This window comes from Crocodylus porosus, unplaced genomic scaffold (assembly GCF_001723895.1).
Source record: "Crocodylus porosus isolate Cpor-Errol unplaced genomic scaffold, CroPor_comp1, whole genome shotgun sequence".
NCBI classification, from domain to species: domain Eukaryota; kingdom Metazoa; phylum Chordata; order Crocodylia; family Crocodylidae; genus Crocodylus; species Crocodylus porosus.
In genome coordinates, this window is record NW_017728886.1 from 79,293,361 (window position 1) to 79,313,588 (window position 20,228).

The 20,228-nt window shown below is 40.1% G+C and overlaps 1 protein-coding gene across 2 annotated transcripts in view; it reads right to left on the reverse strand.

Annotated features, from left to right (window-relative positions):
* Positions 1-20,228, reverse strand: part of ULK4 (unc-51 like kinase 4) — a 442,797-nt gene that overhangs the window by 126,362 nt on the left and 296,207 nt on the right. For both annotated transcript variants that reach the window (XM_019537396.1, XM_019537387.1), the window contains exon 31: positions 18,887-18,992. In XM_019537396.1, the coding sequence (XP_019392941.1) occupies positions 18,887-18,992 (106 nt within the window). The remainder of the gene's footprint in view (positions 1-18,886; positions 18,993-20,228) is intronic.

The following is a 20,228-nucleotide window of genomic DNA, read 5'->3' on the forward strand; positions in this document are numbered from 1 at the left end:
GTATAAGAAAATGCCCATAATTTTATGAACTAGTAATTAGAATACAAATAAGAATGTTTTTAATAAAGCAGTATATTGCAGTTATCCACATAAGAAAATAGAATAGTTTAGCAGGTGTCCACAATACCTTAAAACAGGGTGGTCAAACTCACCCCGTGCCCTGGGCCCAATAGGGCCCATGGAGCTTGTTGCAGGCCAGATCCAGCTCAGGGCACAAGGTGATGGCTATGGGACTGGCAGGGCCAGAGGCTAGGATGGATGAAACAGCTCTCTGTCCCAGGTCCAAAGGATGTATTTTTCACATTTCTGCCTTAAACTTTCAGATAAATATTTCTGTATGATTACTTGTATGCTGAACTGAGAATTTATGGTTTGCTGATTTGTTTGGGCAGGTTCACATTAATAAGGGGAAGTTTTCATTTGCTTTCCACATTAATATACAGTGCAGTATATGTTTATAGAAAAGCAAAAGCTGTGTGAAGTCGTCAAATTAATGGCAAAATTAGACAAGAAGTTCTTCATCAGCAGACTCAAACCTGTTCATTTTTCTTAGATCAGGAAGTTTTTGCTGTCAACAAGATTTTTAGAAAAAGACTTTTGACTTAATGCTCAGGAACATCAAGGCTGCAATAATTACTATATGATAAAATATAAAGGGAATTTGTATCTTGGGCTTAATTTAGAACTAGATGCTCTTTTAAAGAAAGTAATATTTTAATAATAGACTTCTTGTCACACAAGATTAAAACTTGATTATTTACTTCAAATCTGCAAACATGCCTCTTCATTGGCAGCAATCTCTGCTTTTACTAAAATCTTCAGAGACTAAATTCAAACTTTGAGAGCTGCCTCTTTGACAAAAGCTGAAAAACCCAGATATGAACAGCTTGCTTCAGAATGTGGCTATACCACTAAACTATTTGTCACACACTGTCAGTATTTGACAGCTTTGAATAAAGTTAGCAGCACTAATTACTTTAGCAAGGGCTTCAAGAGTATCTGGACTAAGTGTGATAAGGACCAATGAACCTTGGCTTCAGAAAACTGTCTAAAACTTTAAAACACTTAAAAATGGCAAAACTAAAACAGAGCTGACTAATGTTCCCAAGATACTTAGTAAAGGATAAATGCAAAAACTCTACACATGTCCCTGTTTAAAAGTCATACTCTAAGAAAGGATGATAAATAGGAACTTAAGACTGAGAGGGGCCTCTGGGACTACAGAGTCCAGTCACCTTCATTCCCAGCCAATCATTTACCCAACAATGCCTGCAGGCTGTCACTATAAACTCTCCATATACTATAATCACAAAACACATGATAAAACCAAGAGCCCTCCACAGTATGCTACAGATAAAGAGTAGGGAAAATGAGCACAGCCAATACAGCACCACTGCAATACCAGAGAAGCAATGGTCAGAGATTGTGTAGTTAACCCCTTCCTTCACATTTGTCCTTCTACTATCTGCTCAGCATATATTAACCAATCTAACCTAAGGAAAATTGTTTCCTGACCTCAGAGCTCGTAATCTGTTTGACCCTGAGCAAAAAACCCAAGATCCTCTAGTCCAGGGGATGGCAACCTTAAGAAGTGACAGGCTGAAAAAATGCAGGTGCTTCTGAAGTAGCTCCCCATTTGCGACCCAGCTGCTGTTACCCTTACCACCAAGAACCCATCTGTTGCCACATGCCAGCAATACTGTTCCACTACTGCCATCCTGGTTTTGAAGGCCAGAAAGAATCACTTGGCAGGCCAGATCAGTCCCAGGAATGAGCAGCCCATGCCTACGGCATGGCTCTGCCAGTGGTGATGGGAGTGCGGCAGTGACCGGGGAGCTCCCACAGATGCTGCTGGCACTGTTGGTGGCAGGGGGTAGGGGGTGAGGTGGTGAGCATTGACCAGGGGTCAGCGACCACCTGCAGGCACTGCTGGCAGTGTCAGGGTTGGCCAGGGGCAATCATGGACTGCCCGCAGATGCTGCCGGCAGTGCCAGTAGAGGGGTAGTGAGTGGTGACCGCCTGCAGGGGGTGCACCGCTACGTGTACCCGCTGCACATTGCCCTTGGGCCATAAGTTGCTGACCCCAGCTCTAGGCAAGTACATGAGAGGTTTCTAAGACTCAACAGGAACACCAGGATACTCCCATCAAAACTCCCACATTAAGGTGTTGCAAATGTGCAGTGCTTCAGACAATGGTGAAAACTCCCTCTAGAAGTCATAATGCAGTCACAAGGGGAAGAGATCCTTCCCAGACCCTGCAAACTACCAGTATGGGACAATTAGGTACCCCCCCAGGCAGGGAAAAGTTATGTCGCAATACTAACACAAGGATTGAGACTACTCCCTATAGCATCACATCATCCCTTCTATAATCTCACTAAACTCAGTCTTACCAGTCTTAAAATGATTCAGTAATTCTTAAAGCAATTCAGGTTCCTTGCTTCTACTGCTTTGTTTGGAAGACCATCATGAAACTTCCCTAATAGTCAGAAAGCTTCTTTTAAATTTCTAATTTAAATTTGTTCATACTCAGTTTACAGTCATTTAATTATGTGCTTGTACTATGCTCGACTATAATTCAAAAAATTCTTCCCGTCTTATTCTCACCCTATGAATAGCTTTTTAAAAGTATCTGTACCCCTCTCAACCTTCATTTTATGAAGTTAAACAAATCAAGCTCTTTTAGTCTTCTCCTATTAGATGGATTCTCATTTCCTTTGACCGTCTTTGCTGCTTTTCTCTGTATGCATTCCAGTGTTCATCTCTTTTTTACCACTGATGCCCAGACCACCTCCTCCAAGAGAGCTATCAAACAACACTCATTATATACACGGCATTAGGAAATTAGTTCAGGTTGATATACATTCTGCAATCTCCACATCCTACTCCTCTTAGATTGATAAGAATAGATCATAGCAAGGCCATCATTTACAAGGTGTGAATACTTTGGGCATTTATACACGGGCTCCACAACTGTGGGCAGAGGTGATAAGTTAGAGCACCCAGAGCATCTTATGCATCAGCATCCCCACACTTAAACATGATGGTGGGAGTGCTTTATCTAAAGCTTGTTCAACGAGCTTTAGTTAAAGCACCCCGATGCCATTTTTAAGCCCAGGGATACTGATACATGAGTTGCTGGAGTCTGCTGGTGCACAGTATTACCAGGCTCCAGCAGATTCAATTAATCAAGCCTGCTTTGACATGTTGTAATTAGAGCACTTCAGAGCAGCCTCACTGCTCATGTATAGGTGCCCTTTGATTTTAAAGTTACAGCCCTTGTGAGCTGCTGAAGCTGCTAGTCCAAAGGACAAGCCAAGGACAGGATATTTAACTAAACAGACTCTGGCACAAGATATTATAACTAAATATTGTATCCATTCCACCAGACTGTTTGCTGTAATGCTGAAAATAAATCGTTAATCCTATTTGAAAGAAAAATGAAAGTTAATTACTGGTCACTGGAGTTGGCTCTTAGAGAACAGCCTCTCCATATTCATACTTGCAACATCAAAGCCTATTTTTAGCTCCCTAACCCTCCCTCCACCCCCATGCAAATAACCCTCCCCGGTAAACCTACTCCCTCCATTCCACCTGCCCCCACCTCAATGCCAGGGTAGGGATGTAAGAAAAGCACAGCTTCATGGCTGGGGCTAGCAGCTGGACTTTCCCAGCCCCGGGGCTATGCTGGGAACTGTACAGAAGTTCAGTTACTCTCACTGGACCCAATCTAAGTTAGACTACCTTGGACTACTACTTCCTCAATTTGTGTTCAGTTGGCACTTACATTCACAAGGTTTGTACCTGGGTCAACTAAGCAAGATCAGGTCCTCATTTTTAATGGGATCTAACCTCCCCGAATGTCTTTATGTACTCACAGTGTAGGACTTACCTCAAATCAGGAAGCTTGACTGGTTACCCCTGTTGACGCTTGAATGCAGGTGAAAATCTGGTCTATTAAGTTTTCATTAACTACAATATTTGTTAAAACACAAGTAAAGTCACTGCAACAGAACATGATCACAGAATCCCCATTTTGTTTGGAAAATAATGTTCAAAGAATCTCTCACATTCATATGATGGAATTTCCATGCACATACAGGATAGTGCTCATTTTCAAAGGTGAATGCTTACATCTAAGCAGGCTCAACATTAGGCCACAACTCTACCGCTGATGTCTGGGCATCCACCCAAATTCTGAAAATACAAGTGCCTTGACATTTTAAAGAGGACCTTCTTTGCATCACCCTAGCACATCGCACATGCTGCCCACACTGAGAAAGCTGTATCTGTGTTATCTTTATAGTCGCTCATAAAATTCAGTTATAATAGTGGCCATAGCAACTTTGAACTACATGGGAACCTTGCGGCCAAGCTCGAGGAGTGGATTGTGGAGCATTTCTCCACTCTGATCATTAAGACTCAGAAAGATAATGTTCAAGAGAAGCTTTTACACCTGCTAGATATGCTATTCTCACTGCCTGTCATAATGGTGATGGACTAGTTCCTTCAAGGAGCAACACATGCTGCAGGCCATTTGTACCTAATACATATTCATTGTAGTAATGGTGGCCTTTCTTTCAGTCTCTTCTGTCAGACCTTCAAACATGCCTTTATAACATCACATCTGACTATTGGGGGAGTTAACTTTTTTTTTTTTATTATTATTCAGGCAAGTATAGAAACAAAATTCCAATACTATAGTAATACACAGGAATTGCATAAGGTTCAAGTTGTTACAAATTTACAAAGCAAATAATATGCAACAATTCTTAAACTTATCATTTGTACTATCAATATAATGTTTATATATGTTAACATTCAATCTGGCCAAGACAAAGGCTTACTGGCTGGTGAATACATATTAGCTGGAATTGTTTTCTTCTGTTTATAATATATGAAAATAAGAAATAAAGCAAATCTAGATTATGTTTGGTGTACTTAATAGCAGTACTGCTCTCATCCTTGTGTATTCTATACAACCTTGCCCTAAAATTAATTTTATTTAGTAAAGTCCCTGCGTCCCACCATTATTTACCTTGTTTTCCTAACTATTTTCGTTCCCAATACTGCTGTCTTATTTCTCCCCCTTGTGATATTCTTCCTTCCATTTTTTCCCTCTATTATTCAGTCCCACTCAAATCCTCTTAAATTGCCTTAATTTTGTGATTACTCCCAGTCTTTTTTCTTAGTACTTCAGTATCTTCTTTCACTTAGACTTAAGAGTTTGCTGCTCAGAATCAGTGTTGCTTCTCACTGTCTGGGTTAGTTTCATGTTGAGATTTCAGGGTATTGTCCATTAAGTTTCCCAAGGATTTTAAGACCTTCCCCCCCTCTCACTCCCTTACAATGTACTGCTCTTCTTGATGTGTAAAGACAAGTGTAAATGGAAAACCCCATCTGTATTTTATATTTGCTTCTCTGAGAGATATAATTTTACTACGTTCCTTCCTCCTCATTTTTCCTGGTGACAAGTCCTGAAACACTTGCATTCTATATCCTCCAGGAGTAGGAAGAGAAGCCTAACTTTGCGCTGTTGTTCATAACACAGCAAGAACTGCATCACGTCTCTGGGTTTGTTTGAATTGGTGGGGGAGTGTAGAGAGCTCTGTATGCTTTATCTACAAAGAACTGTTGCCTTTGTTTTCAGCTGTAGGAAAAAGCAGAATACCTGCTTTAAATATCCTGCTGCACTGCCCTTTTCCACACCATCTAGGAGTCCTCTTATTCTTATGGTATTTTTCCGGTCACAATTTTCAATTATCCTAAATTCCTCTGCAAGCTCCTTTTTTTTTTTTTCCCCAATCGTAATTTTATTTTGAAGATTTACTGCTGATCGCAGGTTTCCCTTAAGCTTTATCTCCGGGGCTGCATATACACGTTCAAATAAATCTGAGAGAATTCTCTCAGGTTTGTTTTCCTGGCAAGAAACTTGCTTAGAGCTGCATGTACAGACATTTGAATGCTGAGGCCCTAAGAGTGGAGAGCTTGTAGTATTGACACTGTGCAGCCAGGGGAAGCCCCATTCAAAAACATCTCAGCTTGCTCTGCAGCATAGGTGACTTGTAACTGTTGATTCTAGGGGTGCACAACTGAAGGGCTCTGGTAAGAAATAGATGGGGAATGGAAGCACAGGTCCTTTCAGATCCCTTTCTCAGATCCCCAGCAGCGGTGCCGGATCCCACGTGAGGCAGCGGTGGGGGCAGAATGAGGTGCTGTTACCTGGCATCACTCTGCTGTTGGTGCTTCGGCAGCCTCTGGCTGTGAAGGGAGCCACAACACACCCTGTCTACTGATACCGGGCTGCCTGCTGCTGCTGCTTGCCCAGCTTCTGGCCGCAGGAGAAGCTGGAGCAGCAGCAGCACAGCCACCTTTCATGGACCCCCAGAAATTGCTGGGGGGGGGGGAGGCACATGCCCCGGCATGCCCTCTGATGCATCGCCTGTGCTCTTGCAGGCTCCCTTAATTTGCCTGGCACCAGATAGCAGCAGTGCGTAGGACAGCCCTAATTGGCTGGGCCAGACTGGCCATGGTCAGCCTGTGTTTCCCTGCTGCACAATGTGGGGGTTGTGAAATGGGGGAGGAGGTGTGAAGCAGCAGAATCCAGCAAGTGACAAAGCTCCCCCATCAGAGAGGGGATGCTTCTAGAGGACTATGTTCTCTTCTGAAAGAAGGGTGACATGTGCAGACTTTCACTCTCTCAGGACAAACTGTCTTGGAAGTGATTTAACTTTGGTTGTTAGTCAGGCTATTCTCCCCCCCCCAGTGGTCATTTTTACTTTTGGAGGAAAAAAAGCTTGAACATCTGTACATGTGTGGTTTCTCCCGGGAGAGCAGTAACAATCCCAGGAAAAAACTGAACATCTGTATGAGGCCTTCCCTCAATGTCTTTTATCTCTACTTGGATTTTATCAAATTGTGCTCCCATAGAGGATCTTAAAACTCTACTTTCTGAGATTAACTCACCCAAGTCCTTTACGGACAAAGGGGCTGTTTTGTCTTTCTACTTTGCTCTGCCTGTTTTGTTTTCCCCTGCAGCAACCGTCTTTGATTCTGCAGACCCGGTGAGCTGTTCTAAATGAGAATCTTCCAGCAAGTTTCTTCTGGGGAAGCAGGTTTTCAAATAGTTTCCCTTATATGGAATACGTGTTCTATGAAAAAGGGAAATGCTTTTTTTGGAGGTTAAGGGAGTCAGGGATCAGTGATGTTTGTGGATTGTGCCGTCTCTCCTATGGAGGTCTAGCTTCAGGCAGCCATCTGCTCCGGTGATGTTATGTGACCCTCCACACTGACTACTGTAACTATATTCTCTGCAACTAACAAACCTCTCTTTCTAGTCCATCCAAAATACTGCCTTTAGAACTTCAGCTTTTGCACTGCACCAACCCTATTCTTTCTGAATTGTTCCACAGATGTTCCCCTTAATTATAACTTTTGTGGGAAATACATAGCAAATAACAGTATTGCAGCATGCATGTTCTTATAAATTACATCAGGAACCTGTTCTTTGAGTCATTCACTTAGGTCTCCTTTTTTGGAGATAAGGAGAGAGCACAAAGTATAAAATAGCTCTCAATATTTAGGAAGGATAGGACAGCTGTTTTCAAAAGTTACCCATAACTAAAGGCTTCTAAGTTCTTTTGAAAGCCCATAATGGATAATTTTACCATTTTTTTTTGGCCTATATATAATTAATATAGCAATAACATAACTGCCAGCCAGAAAAATAAGCCATATTTCATGATTGTGTCAACTGCTAAAAGCTGTATGTCAGTCTGGGCTTAACAACCATGAAATATGACATTTAAAAAATAGGAATATATTCATATACAATACTTTTTAAAGCATGTAGCCATTAATATAAAGAAGGGGTGTAGGCTAATTTTACATGAGCTTGCCATGTAAATTGTAACTATTTTTTTTAAACCTTGCTTTAGAAAAATATCATGGGAAAGGCAAAAAAAAAAAAAAATCTTCCCGGCTTTTACTACTTCTTAGGAGGGAGAGACACTTTTTGTTTTTTAAGAAGCTTGAGATTAAAGATCCAAACATTAGATCAATAGAACCTGGAATCAGATTTGCTACTCAGTTCCAATAGATGCTTTTGTGTAACTGTAATGCTCTATTTATTTTCCTAGTCACCTCCAAATATCAAGAGACACAGACTTCTCCTGAATAAAAGAAAAGTACTCAAATACTTTATCCAACCAATGTAGTATTTCTAGATGTTACAGGACATAATCAAAAGACAAGGATTTCCATAGAGAAACATAGCTGAGAAATAGAAAAAGTAAGGTCCTCCAAATTAGGGGTTCTCTGTAGACAAAGTTGTATTGATTTTACTAAAGAGTAAATTAAAAAATGTCTTAGTTATACTGGCATGCAAATGACAATGGAGGCGCTCTACACTTATAGAAGCCAGATTATACAGATGCATGTCAATCAAGAACAGATTTAAGCTAAAAAAACCAGCAGAATATCTTTAAAAATGTTTAGATACTGTTTCAATCGGTTCTACAAATAATTAAAAATTTAAAAATAATTCACTGTATTTTTCTTACATACAAGATGTCACTAAGAAACGCACCTTGTTTTTGAAAGGCAGAATGAAGAAAATAGTTCTTTCCTTTCAAATACTGGTAAGTGCAGTATTTTCCCAGGGTAACATTAGCACTTGTGTTTGGGAGGGAGCAAAACAGTGCGGCTACTCTGTTAACCCCCAGGCTGCAAGACACTGCAGATGCTACTGGCTGAGTCAAACTGCCTGCACCCTGTTCTCTTCTCGAGCTGAACTGGATGGGCAGGCAGCAGTGTCTGCCAAGTCCTCTAAGGGCCTGATTTGAGCCAGCAGCACTTACAGAGTTCACCAAGGACCCACCCGTGTGGTTCAGCAGGAGCCTTTGCCTCAGTACCAAGAACTCGGCTTCACTTCACAGGGTAGGCAGGTAGGCAGCCCCTATGCAGCACATGCAGGGTTACTTTCCCTTTTCTCAGCAGAAAACTGAGTGGCAGAAGCTGCTGTTTCCTCACTCAAAACAAGCAGCCCAATTTCCAGCAGCTGATTTTTGGGGGCAAAGCTGAGTGTTGTATGCAAGAAGATATGGTAAGTTAAACTGCTGCTATATCTGCATGTAGGCATGACTTAAGACTCCCAGACCTCCCTTGGCAAAAAGATTCTAAAATGTATTCAAGATCTACTTTTTGCTTTGTATGTTTTTTCATATAGATTTTATCTGCAAATGGCTTCTTGAATCAAATATAGTTACAGGGTCAGATATTAGATAACAATAGAAGAGAAAAGGAAGGCAGGCAAAGTTAAGAGATTAAAAGCTATATTTTAAGTGATATGAAAAAAGGGCTGTCAAAGTTGAAGAGTTACAAAATGCTTGCTCTACATGGCAGGAATATTAAAAGAAAAGGTTCTGACAGCCTATGGGCTGCGAGTTTTTTTTTTTTTTTCCGTATTCTGTAGTGTAGAGCATGGTTCTCTTCCTAGGATCTTCTGAGCATATATTAACCAACTACTTCCCTGTCATTGCATCAGCAGGGCACCAGCACTGTCCTAGTCTTCCCTGTTTTTTTACATATGTCATTGTATAGAGATTTCTTAGCATTTCCGGTATTGTTCCTTGCAGTTGTGTGAAAGACTTTGAAGTGGTAATTTTGGGGATTCTTTGCGTTTACAACTGCCTGTAAACATACTTCAATGGCTCTTTCCAGTCCTACGTTGCCATGTCTATCTTGGAATGCTTTTAAGCATGAATGTTGGAAAATAAAAAGGAGTGCTAAATGAGCAGTAAGAGGATTAGATAGGTACAAGACAACTAGCTAAACATACCAATTTATTCAAAAAAAATAAATGTGTGAAGATATTTCTAGTGTCATCAGCTTTGCATAAAATGGACAGAATCTAAATTTGTGTAAAGGCTGGTAAATATAGGATTAATTATTTAACTTCAAAATATAAGAAGTCTGGAAATTTTTAAGTTTGCTCACACAATACTCTGTTTTAAAGAAAATAAACATTTATTTTAAGGATTAATCAACCATGAGCTGCTTAAATTAGAAGTTTGTTTGTATGACAAGTATATTTGTTCAGTTTTTAGATCTAGTTTATACAGATTTTTTTCTTGTATACAAAAGGAAAATTATTGGTTTCCTGGAAACAAGTGCCAACTACTGAGAAAATGTAACGAACTCTTCAAATTAATGGATGTGAGGGAATAACCATCCAATGCATCCATCTATACAAGCAGTCATGGTTCTCATAAATTGCCAGAATACATAATTTTTAGTGGAATCAATTAAGCACAGAGGAATAGTATTGGCTCAGTGACAAAATAATGATTAATAGCACTTAATTCTTACTGTGTCTAGCACTTTGCATCTTCAAAGCTCTGTGCATACTTTAAATTGTCAGTTTTGCATTGATCTTAGATTGAGACTGTCCTTTAGCTGGAAATCAAAACAAATATTAGCTTCTAGGTAATCCCCAGAATAAAAGGTTGTAACTGTTGAACTGTATAGCTCTGTTTTGAATTTCACTTTCTGGCAGCATCTGATAGCTTGTCAGATGTAATTAGTAAGCTATGTAGGGACATTGTTATCATTAGATCTTAATTTATCATCTGTAACAACTTTAATAGTTTATATCACTAATGGTGCAGTATAGCTAATATGATAGCTATACTATTATCTGGTACTTTATTTTTCTGAGAAATGACAGCCACTAATCCTGACAATTGGGCTGGATTGCAGCCTGCCCCACAAGCTATAATAGGGAGCAATGTAATGATGCCAGGAGAAATAACATTTAAATTAAGTTTAATAAAACTGTAGTTACTAGGGACCAGGATGAAACCATCTTTTGTACAGTTAAATAAATAGGAAAAGATTTGGTGTCCTTTCTCCTTTTTGTGGGACCTAAAAATGCACCAAACCCCCTCCCCACCCCCCAAAAAACACCATGGCTTCCACACACAGGAAACAGAGTTTAAACATGCAACTTTGTTACATGAACAAAACTCACTTGGATAATTTTATCCCTGGTAAGTACAGGAGTTAATAGGCAAAAAGCATGAGCAGAAATTACTCAGGCAAAGGTGGAAGTCATTTTTGAAAGTTTTACCCCCTCAATTGTTTGGACAGTCTGCTGCTTTAAAAAACCTAAACATACATGCGTCTTGTTTCTTCTGGAGTTAAAGGCACTCCCTATTGTTATTACATTACTTTTCAAAATATGGAAATTTTGTTTCATGGATAGTATAACCTGCAGGCAGACTGCTACAATATAATTTTGCCCAAGTCAGCATTTGGTAGGTATCAGAACTTAGATATTACTGTGAATACCCTTTGTTAATAGTTATAAAAGTAGACCTTAAAGATTAAAAAATAGATACCATATTTACTCAAATACAATATGAGGTTTCCTCCCCTAATCAACATGGGGATAAAAGCCTGTCTTACATCTTCAAAGAAGGAAACTGCATTAAGTACGCTATCTTTCAACTGCTGCGAAAAGCAACATTCACTCAGTAACATAAACTAACTATAAAGATGATTAAATGCAGCCAACACTGAGCTTGACTAAAAATTACATGGCCCACTTTTTTTTTTAATTGTGTGTTCCAAGCCAAATCACCCAAATCAATTTCAAATCCATGAGTCATTCAAGAACCATATGTGGCCCAGCAAGCATCCTCCACCCCTGCCTGGGGCTTTAGATGCTTTCAAATCCTTTGGGAGGCATCCTACATGGAGGTCCATGCCTGGAGGCTTGGGGTTCAGACGCCCCCAAGTTTCACTTGTCCTCAACCATATGACCGCAGAAGTGAGCTAGGGAGGAGACTCCCATTTCCATATTGTCGATGTATAGCCAAGATGTTCCCATTGGAACTGAAAGTGAGAGGCTATCTATGCATTACTACCCCCTGCCAAGAAAGTGATTTCCCCTGCAACTAGGAAAACCACCTCAGTAGTCATGGTATTTCCCCTGCCAGGTAACCTTACGGGAACCTACCATAAGGATAAGTACATGGCCCACATTGGGCAAACATGCTGATGGGAACCTACCACAAACGTAAGTTAGTACAACCTATCTATATAAGATACATGGTAGTGCCCATAGAGTGCAGCCCACCCTACCCCACAAGCATCTATTCTGTCAAGTCATGGTGAGCCACTACACTGCATATATTTTTAGCTCCTCTTCATTCCCACAACTAAGCTGAAACTTTCTTTCCTATTTCCAATGATTCCTGTTTCCTTACCAGTCTTGTCTGGAAAATTGGGCCCGAAATGATTCACCCAAAATCCCTGTGTCAGCCCCTCTCTCAGGCTATTGCATATGAATAGTGTAGTCCCACCCACCATGAAGTAAAGCCTCACCAGGTTGCCCTGTGACAGGTTGTCCCTATCTTTGGAGTATCCATGGATTCATGATAAGAACACCTAATTAGCACATGAATCCTTTGCGGCAGGGATATCTGAAGTACACACACATGCTGAGCACGGCTCAGTTGTGGGGTCAACATGGCTTGAAATGCTGAGACTCTGCTGGGACCCAGCCCAATGAATTATATGGTAAATCACAAGCCTTTTGGCTTTAGTTTAATATACATAGCAGGCATGTCTACACAAGTTGCTTTACTGTAAAGTAGTGTAGCTTACTGCACAATAAGCATGTGCATCTACACGTGCACATGCTTACTGTGTAGTAAACCTTCCTAATAGCAAGTAAATTTGCTACCTGCAAATGCAAGTCCCTCTGCCTTGGGATCAGGGAGATTCAAGCCCCCCACTCTGAGATCGTGATAGGGGAGCAGGGGCTGAGAGATCCTTATCTGCCAGTGCCAGCTCCATGTCAGTGGGGCTGGCACTGAGAGATCCCCATCTCTGCAGTTTCCCACCCCACTGGGTACGCACTCCCACCAGCCCCAGCCACACTCTCCATGTTCCTGCCTAGCTGCAGCTTCCCTACTAGGTGCACAAAGCAAGTGATGCAGCAGGGACACAAAGAAGAGACACCGGAGGCCAGGGAACCCAGGCAGGTCCCCTGGTGACTATAGCAGTCCCACACAGGAGGGTGGGAGTGAAGCATAAGGGCTGGGTGGAGTACAGTAAATTGGTGGGTGCCTGTGGGCTGGATGGGATTGCCTGGTGGGCCAGATTTGGCCCACAGGATGCATTTTGCCCACCCCTAATATAGACTGAATCTTGGCCTTTTTTCTATAAAAACTGAACCTAAATCTTCTAATATGTATAAATCAGTTCAAATACTGCATTCAACAGGATTTAGGTAGGATCTTATAGGACTGCAACCCAGAACACAGTGGTTACCTGCCTTGCCTCCCCACTGTAGATAGATGAGTTAGCCCTCCCTAGACAACTCCTATTTTCTTTGCCCCAAAAGTATCTATTTTTGCTTTAACTAAGCCAGTGGTGCTCAACCTTCTAGCCCCACAGCCCAAATGGTCAGCACAGGGCTGATCTGCAGACTAGATCTGGCCACAGAGTTACTTTGCTTCCCCTGGATACGACTCCATGTACTGGTGCCACCTCGTGTGTGGGGCTGTCTCATCTGTCCTGTAGATTTTCCTGTAAGTTTGGAAACTTAATAACAGGGGAGCAGCAGTAGCATTAATTGTCATATCCTCCAGAGCAGGAGCAATTAATGCTGCCACTGATCTATGCCACTATTTCTGGACCCCTAAATGCATCAATTCTGGATGAACGAAGTCTATGGGTACTATAGGGAGTCCCAGGGGGAGGACCACTGCTATAAACCATTAAACCTACCTAAACCACTAAAAACCTACACTCCAGGAGTTGCAGCAGTTAATTTTGTGCCTCTCATCTGACTGCCAAATTTCCAGACACAGAGAGAGCCCCATAGGCCAAATGATGTGGCCCCATGTTCAGCACCCAGCCTGTGAGACAACCCACACACTGGATTTGGCCTGAGGTATTGTTCTGCAAGCCAAATCTAACCCATGAGGCCACATGAGTTGGGTACCACTTGGCTACGGAGCTAGATCTCTCATCAGGGTTGGTATCTATTTTACAAGAGTGGGAAGGACAACTAGGGGGATAAGAGGGCTGCATAGGGAGGCAGTAACTCTTAATAAATACTCAGTTTTAAGAGACAAAAGCACTTTGGAAATGAGACCTGAAGTACAGCTATTTGTAAGTAGGAGTAGGATAGAAAAAAGTCCCCCAATGATATGGATAAATTATAAATGTATGGGCGGCTATCTAGATATAAAAACTTTTCAGCTTGCCTATAACTAAACTATTTTTCTGTAAGTGTAAAGAGCTGGCACATGACCTTTTTATTAAAAAAGTTAAAACTGGGTTGCTGGTCTCATGGGAGTCACTTTTTAAGTGTGAAATATTTAACTGACTTTAACAATACGACATGCATAAAGACATCTGAAATCTAATTAATCTCTTGACATTTGACTAAAAGTCAAAGCAGCAGACCACAAGATGAATAGAATATCTCACCCGTGAAGGTTGACTATTATCTTTCTTTCATGAGGTGCAAATGAGTTACTAAAATCCTTCTACAAACTTCCATTGCAGGGCTTTTCGTTTTTAATAACTGTCCACACTTCAAGTGCTTACTGTGTTTTCTTAATACAGCATCAGATATAATTGCTTTAAACTGTCATATTCTGTTTTGCATTAACAGTCTTTCCTTTTCAGTTTTGGTATTGTAGAAACTACCTGCATTCTTATTTACCATTAATGGTTTTACATTATTTTGAAAAGCAAGATGCTGACTATATTATTCTCAATGATGATATCTCAAAGCTTCATTTCCATGTTAGTTTCTGGTATTTAACAGATCTGGCAATTCCAAAAACAGAAGGAAAAAGTTTGGCATATGTTCCACCAGTAACTAGAAACACTTTCTTCAAATTCAATTTACACATAGTGTTTTTGTATCAGTCAAAATTTTGCCTGTATTGCCAATGTTGATGTCTTCAGCATAGGACTGGCCACTTGGCAAAGAAATCTGCGGTATCCTTTATAATATTTTGATAACGGTTTGATTTCTTAACAAGTACTGGTCTGCCAAAAGAAGTTAGACCTAGAAAGTAATATAGTTCTGGACATAGCCAGAATGAGCTACAAACTACCTCTATAATTACCTTTGAATTAACTACTGCAATTAGTAGAGTACAACATGTCTATGTCCTGCCAGAAAAAGAATTCTCTATATAAATAAGAGTGCTCTGACAAATATAAGCTACCAAAAATTTTCTTTTGCCAGTACATCAGTCTACTCTGCAATAGATCAGCTTGTTCATCATGTAGAAATGAAAACACTGAGCTCCAAGACAAAGCCTTACAAACACATTTACCCCTCTAGTAAAATGTGTCCAATTTCTTTCAATAAAACAAATGCCAGCTGATGTGACAGGTATAATAATTTTTTTCCATGCCTTTGAATATATACCAAAAGAAAAGAAAAAGTTTCAAAACAGATAAAAATACCATGAAATGGTATGACAAGCTCTAATTCGTGTAAAACAATTTGAAAATATATGAGAAAAAAAGAGTTTCTATAATGGTTGTAAAAGGCAGGCATTACAGTAAAAGACTTTGGCTTTGTTTTATGAAACATGATACTGCATAACAAATATGCCTACCTGAGGTTATGCTAAATCTTGCCTAGAATACTTTTTAAAACAGAGTTCCAAGCAGCCTTAGAAGGACATCAGCATGTGAGCATATACTATAAGCCTGCTGTGGTTAACACTGAAAAAGAAATCAGGAGTTGCAAACAATAATTATAATTAAGATGCTACAGTTTTGTCCTAAATGCTAAGAATAGGGGCATCCTTATGTTGACTGTGTAATACCTGTTGGCAGATGTTAATCTTTGTACAACTATGACACGATAAGAAAAACGTACGTATGTGCGAAATTAAAATGCAGGTTTCAAGTACTGATTGTCAATAATTGAAGTTCAGAAATGTAGGCATTCATTAATACTTCAAGAGCTTTTTTAGAGATTAGAACATCTTCCTCTTTGTGTAAGGTAAAGTGATATTTTTTCACCTTGTTCTGCCTTGCACATTTTATATACTTTGGCAGAGGAGAGGTCTCTAAATTAACGTTTGAAGGACATATATCTGATGTTTAATATGCTGGGTGAAAGACCTTTAGCTATCTATCTATCTAGCTATCATTTTTAAGATTTAAGTAATTAAAATACTTTGGTCAGGTTTAGGATCCCATTACACTTCCCAAAATACTAGGGTCATTCTGTTAATATTAGCATCCTTTCTTATTTTCAACCTAGAGAGCTGGATGCTGTCTCCATCCCAGAAAAACCCATACCCTAGTGGTACAGCATTCATGCAAGGTGAGACATTTGGAGCTTGAATCTTGTTAGAGTGAGTCTTCTTCCACTTCATAGACTTATGCCATAAGGATATTATATGATAAGGTAGGAACAAGCATAACACCACCAAAAGAGGGACCCCCTAATTTAGTTCTTGGAAAGAATAGTTATAAGCATCTACTCTGAGAATATGACTTTGGACTATGAATTCTGAATGGATGGAGGCACCTACCTGCCTCCTCAACTTAGGAGACCGTATCTAAACTCTGGAGAGGGACAAGCATATAGGCCTAATCCCCTCCAAAACGTTAAATGGCTCGGATATATTTTTTCTAATCATTCAGAAGCTTATATATTTAGCTGATCTGCTATATAGATGAGTAATAATGCAAGTAATGTTTACCAAGAAAATTAACTTTTCTTGAGCCATTACATATTGCTGAATCAACATATAACATTTGGATTTTTTAAAATAATATTTTTGCAGATGGGGCACTTTATAGTTTGTACAAAAGTGCATAATTTAGACTGCCATGCTATTTGTACAAAAAAACTGCAATAGAAGATTACAAAAAGGTCAATCTGCACATACTAGCCAAAAGCTAGATTTAAAATGTTAATAACTGTAAAATAATGTAAAACTAAAATGGCTCTCTCTGTGTTATGGACACTATTTGCTAGAAACATTTAATGCTCATGCAAATGCCTGAAATCTTTCAAGTATAATAACATTTCAAACAAGGCCTCTACTGTTAAAGCAAATGATGTTAGCTTCACAATTTTAATATTTAGTTATCTCCAGGTGTCAAATGCAGAAGGGACTATTTATGCTATCTGACTACCTGTATAATATAGGCCCATACTCCCATAATTTGTTTGACATTATTATATGATCATTATGATTATTAAAATAGTCACTGGCACTTTAGACCATACATAAAAACAACTTATCCCAAAGAGGTTAGTTAAACCCAGAGAAATCTTAGGAATGTAAGAGCTGGAATGAATAAAAAATACCCAGACCAGCCTGACATTGGTAGATAGCCAAACACTTTATCACCCTCCTCTTTAGCTTAACTTTTTACCTATTTCAAGATATATTGTATAGGTCTGCAAAAGTGATTCTCAACTGGAGATTGTGAGATCCCGTCAAGGGTGTAATGCCATCCAGCCCGTGTGATGAGGTAAATGCTTTCAGCTCCAGTGCCCTGCACCTGCCCCAGCTACCCCAGTGGTGATTATGGATGCTTCTCTGAGGACTGCTTGCACTGCAAGCCTCTTCTGCTTCCAGGCAACCCCTGTGCCAGCTGCCCCCACACTCCCAGGCAGTTCAGTCTGCTGTGGGTGGGTGGGCAGATGCACAGATGGAACCACGCTTTGTAGTCTCTCTCATCTGTCCCACTCCTCCCATAGACAGCGGAAGAGCCTGTGAGGGTAACTGCTGGCTTAGAGACTCCACAGGATCAGCCTCAGTGGTGGGAACTACCCTTGCTCCCTCAGATATAGATTCAGAACAGATATGGAAGGGTGACAAAGACTGAGAACTCTGGTCTACATGGTACAATGTAAACTTGTGTATTGCCTCTGTCCTTTTCCACTTTTATCTTTACCTAAAGACTTTCAATGTCTGTTTCTTCCAGCTTGCTTAACTTTTAGTGTAAAGGAAATTAATTCTGGATGCATAAGGCAAATCTGCTTCCTCTTTTCCTTGCCTATCCTTTCTAAATATGTTAAACACTTTAATAACAATATTTCAAGCCTGTGATGTATAGGAAAAATGACAATGTTGTACATTTTCTGTTGTTACTCCAGCACTGTTTACTTAATTACAAACATAGAAGAAATAAGTAACAAAAAACAGACTGTGCTATAAAGACTTGCAAATTTCTAGATAAATTTAAAAATAAAAATTCACTTTAATTTCATAAATGTCTTTCTTCAACTTATAAACCAAAGCAAAGACCTTTATTTTAACAGATTTTCTTACTAAGGCTGTCTGTTGTTTATTTGCAGAGAGGTTTTCAGTTTCAATATAACCCCTTCTGAGTGCAGCAGTCTGCCTGTGTAATTCATAATACAGAAATGGGGAACCAAGAAAGAAATAGAGTGTTCCACAACTAGCACTTCCATGGATGTAACTTGGAAGGGAGAACACAAGCAGACTCTCCTCTTCTTACATATCCCATGTGTACAAAGGCCAGTTGCAATCAGACTTCATGCGTGCCAGACTCTGCACCACCCATATGAAAGTCTGTGCCTCAGAGGCATAATTTAAGCTTCATTGCTTGATGAATTACATTTCCTTTAGGAAGCAGCATTCTACAAGTTATAATTTCTAATCAAAAGGAGTTAAATAAATATGAGGGTGGAGGAGGATGTGTAGAATGTCAGTTGGCTTTAGTGTGGCTAGTGACTACAAACCAGTAAAGAAGTAAGTACAATGAGTAGAAAATCTGCATGTGCAATCCAGCTATAACAAGTATATCACAAAACGATGCAGGAAGGAGGATGCCATACGTAGAAAATACATACCTTGTTCATAAAGTAACATCAGGTTTGTATTTTTGTTGGCAACCAGGTTATTCAATAAGGCAATTATACTCTGCACAGTATTTCCCAGCACACTGTCCTGATGCTCCTGTAACACAAATAAAATTAAGTAAAAAATTTATATTTTTGTTCTACAAATTGAAAAACGTATTCCGCCTCCAGTAATACATTCAGTTGCAAATAAGAAAATGTTAATAAAATCTTTTAAATTCAAGAACAATTGCAAGACTTTGATATACATCCTCTTTGCAATCTTTTAAATCAGGTGTCCAAAGATACAGCCAACAGGTCAGATCTCGCCGATGGAGTCCTGTCACCAGGCCCTGGTGCTGCCCCTGGGTGCTACACCTCGCAAGCCAGGCTGGTCCTACAGGGAGGGCACGTGGTGCCACAGACAGCACCCACCCCAGCCAATCCAGGACACACAGTGTCCTGGACACACACATGGCATCTGCTCCTGGCCAGCCTGGGACCTGTGCTACATATGGCATCTGCCTCAGCTGGACTGCGCCACATGCACTGCCCATTCCAGCTATTACAGGATCCAAGCAGCATGCAGTTCCCTCCCCAGCCAGCCTAGGACACAGTGCCACATGCAGCTGGTGTCCCAGACCTGCTGGAATAGACGTCACATGCATTGAATCTGGCATGGGGGAGAAAGAGGGTCAGAGGAAAAAAGAGTGTCTGTGGGCTCAATTCAGCCCATTGTCTGTGGGGCAACATGATTCTGATACCTCTGGGTTAAATGGATTTCAATTGAGAAGGGGACCTAAATTGAAAACTCACATCTGAACCTCACAGGCACATTTTGTCACTGCATTCAATGGAAACCCTGGACAATGTTGAACTTTCAGGATACTTGGATCTGGAGTATAATTTGCTACTCCCCAAGGACCTCATAGTCATAACCGATTTGTTTGTCTTCTGTATGGTATCTCTTCATCTCATTATTTTCATTATATTCAACTTTGGCTTAAGATCCTACTTTTCTTTTTTGTGAAAAAAATTCACAGCAACAAGATTTTCCTTAAATACAATATTAAAGATAATTTCCAAAGCAAGAAGGATAGGCATTTTCACATATCTAATTTAATGCTTTTTAGTGTGACTCCCTCCTTGGTGACAGATTACTTCAAAGATGTAACAGAATTTTTTGAGTCTACACTGATAATCTGGAAATGTTCTTGGTCCCCAAGAAAAAGATATATTTTGCTGCACTGCAGAATATTCTTAAGCACAATTTGTACCAGAGAGAGAGATGAACTTCTGTGGGATCAAGAACTTCACATAATCACAACAGTTATAATAATAATACATTTGACCA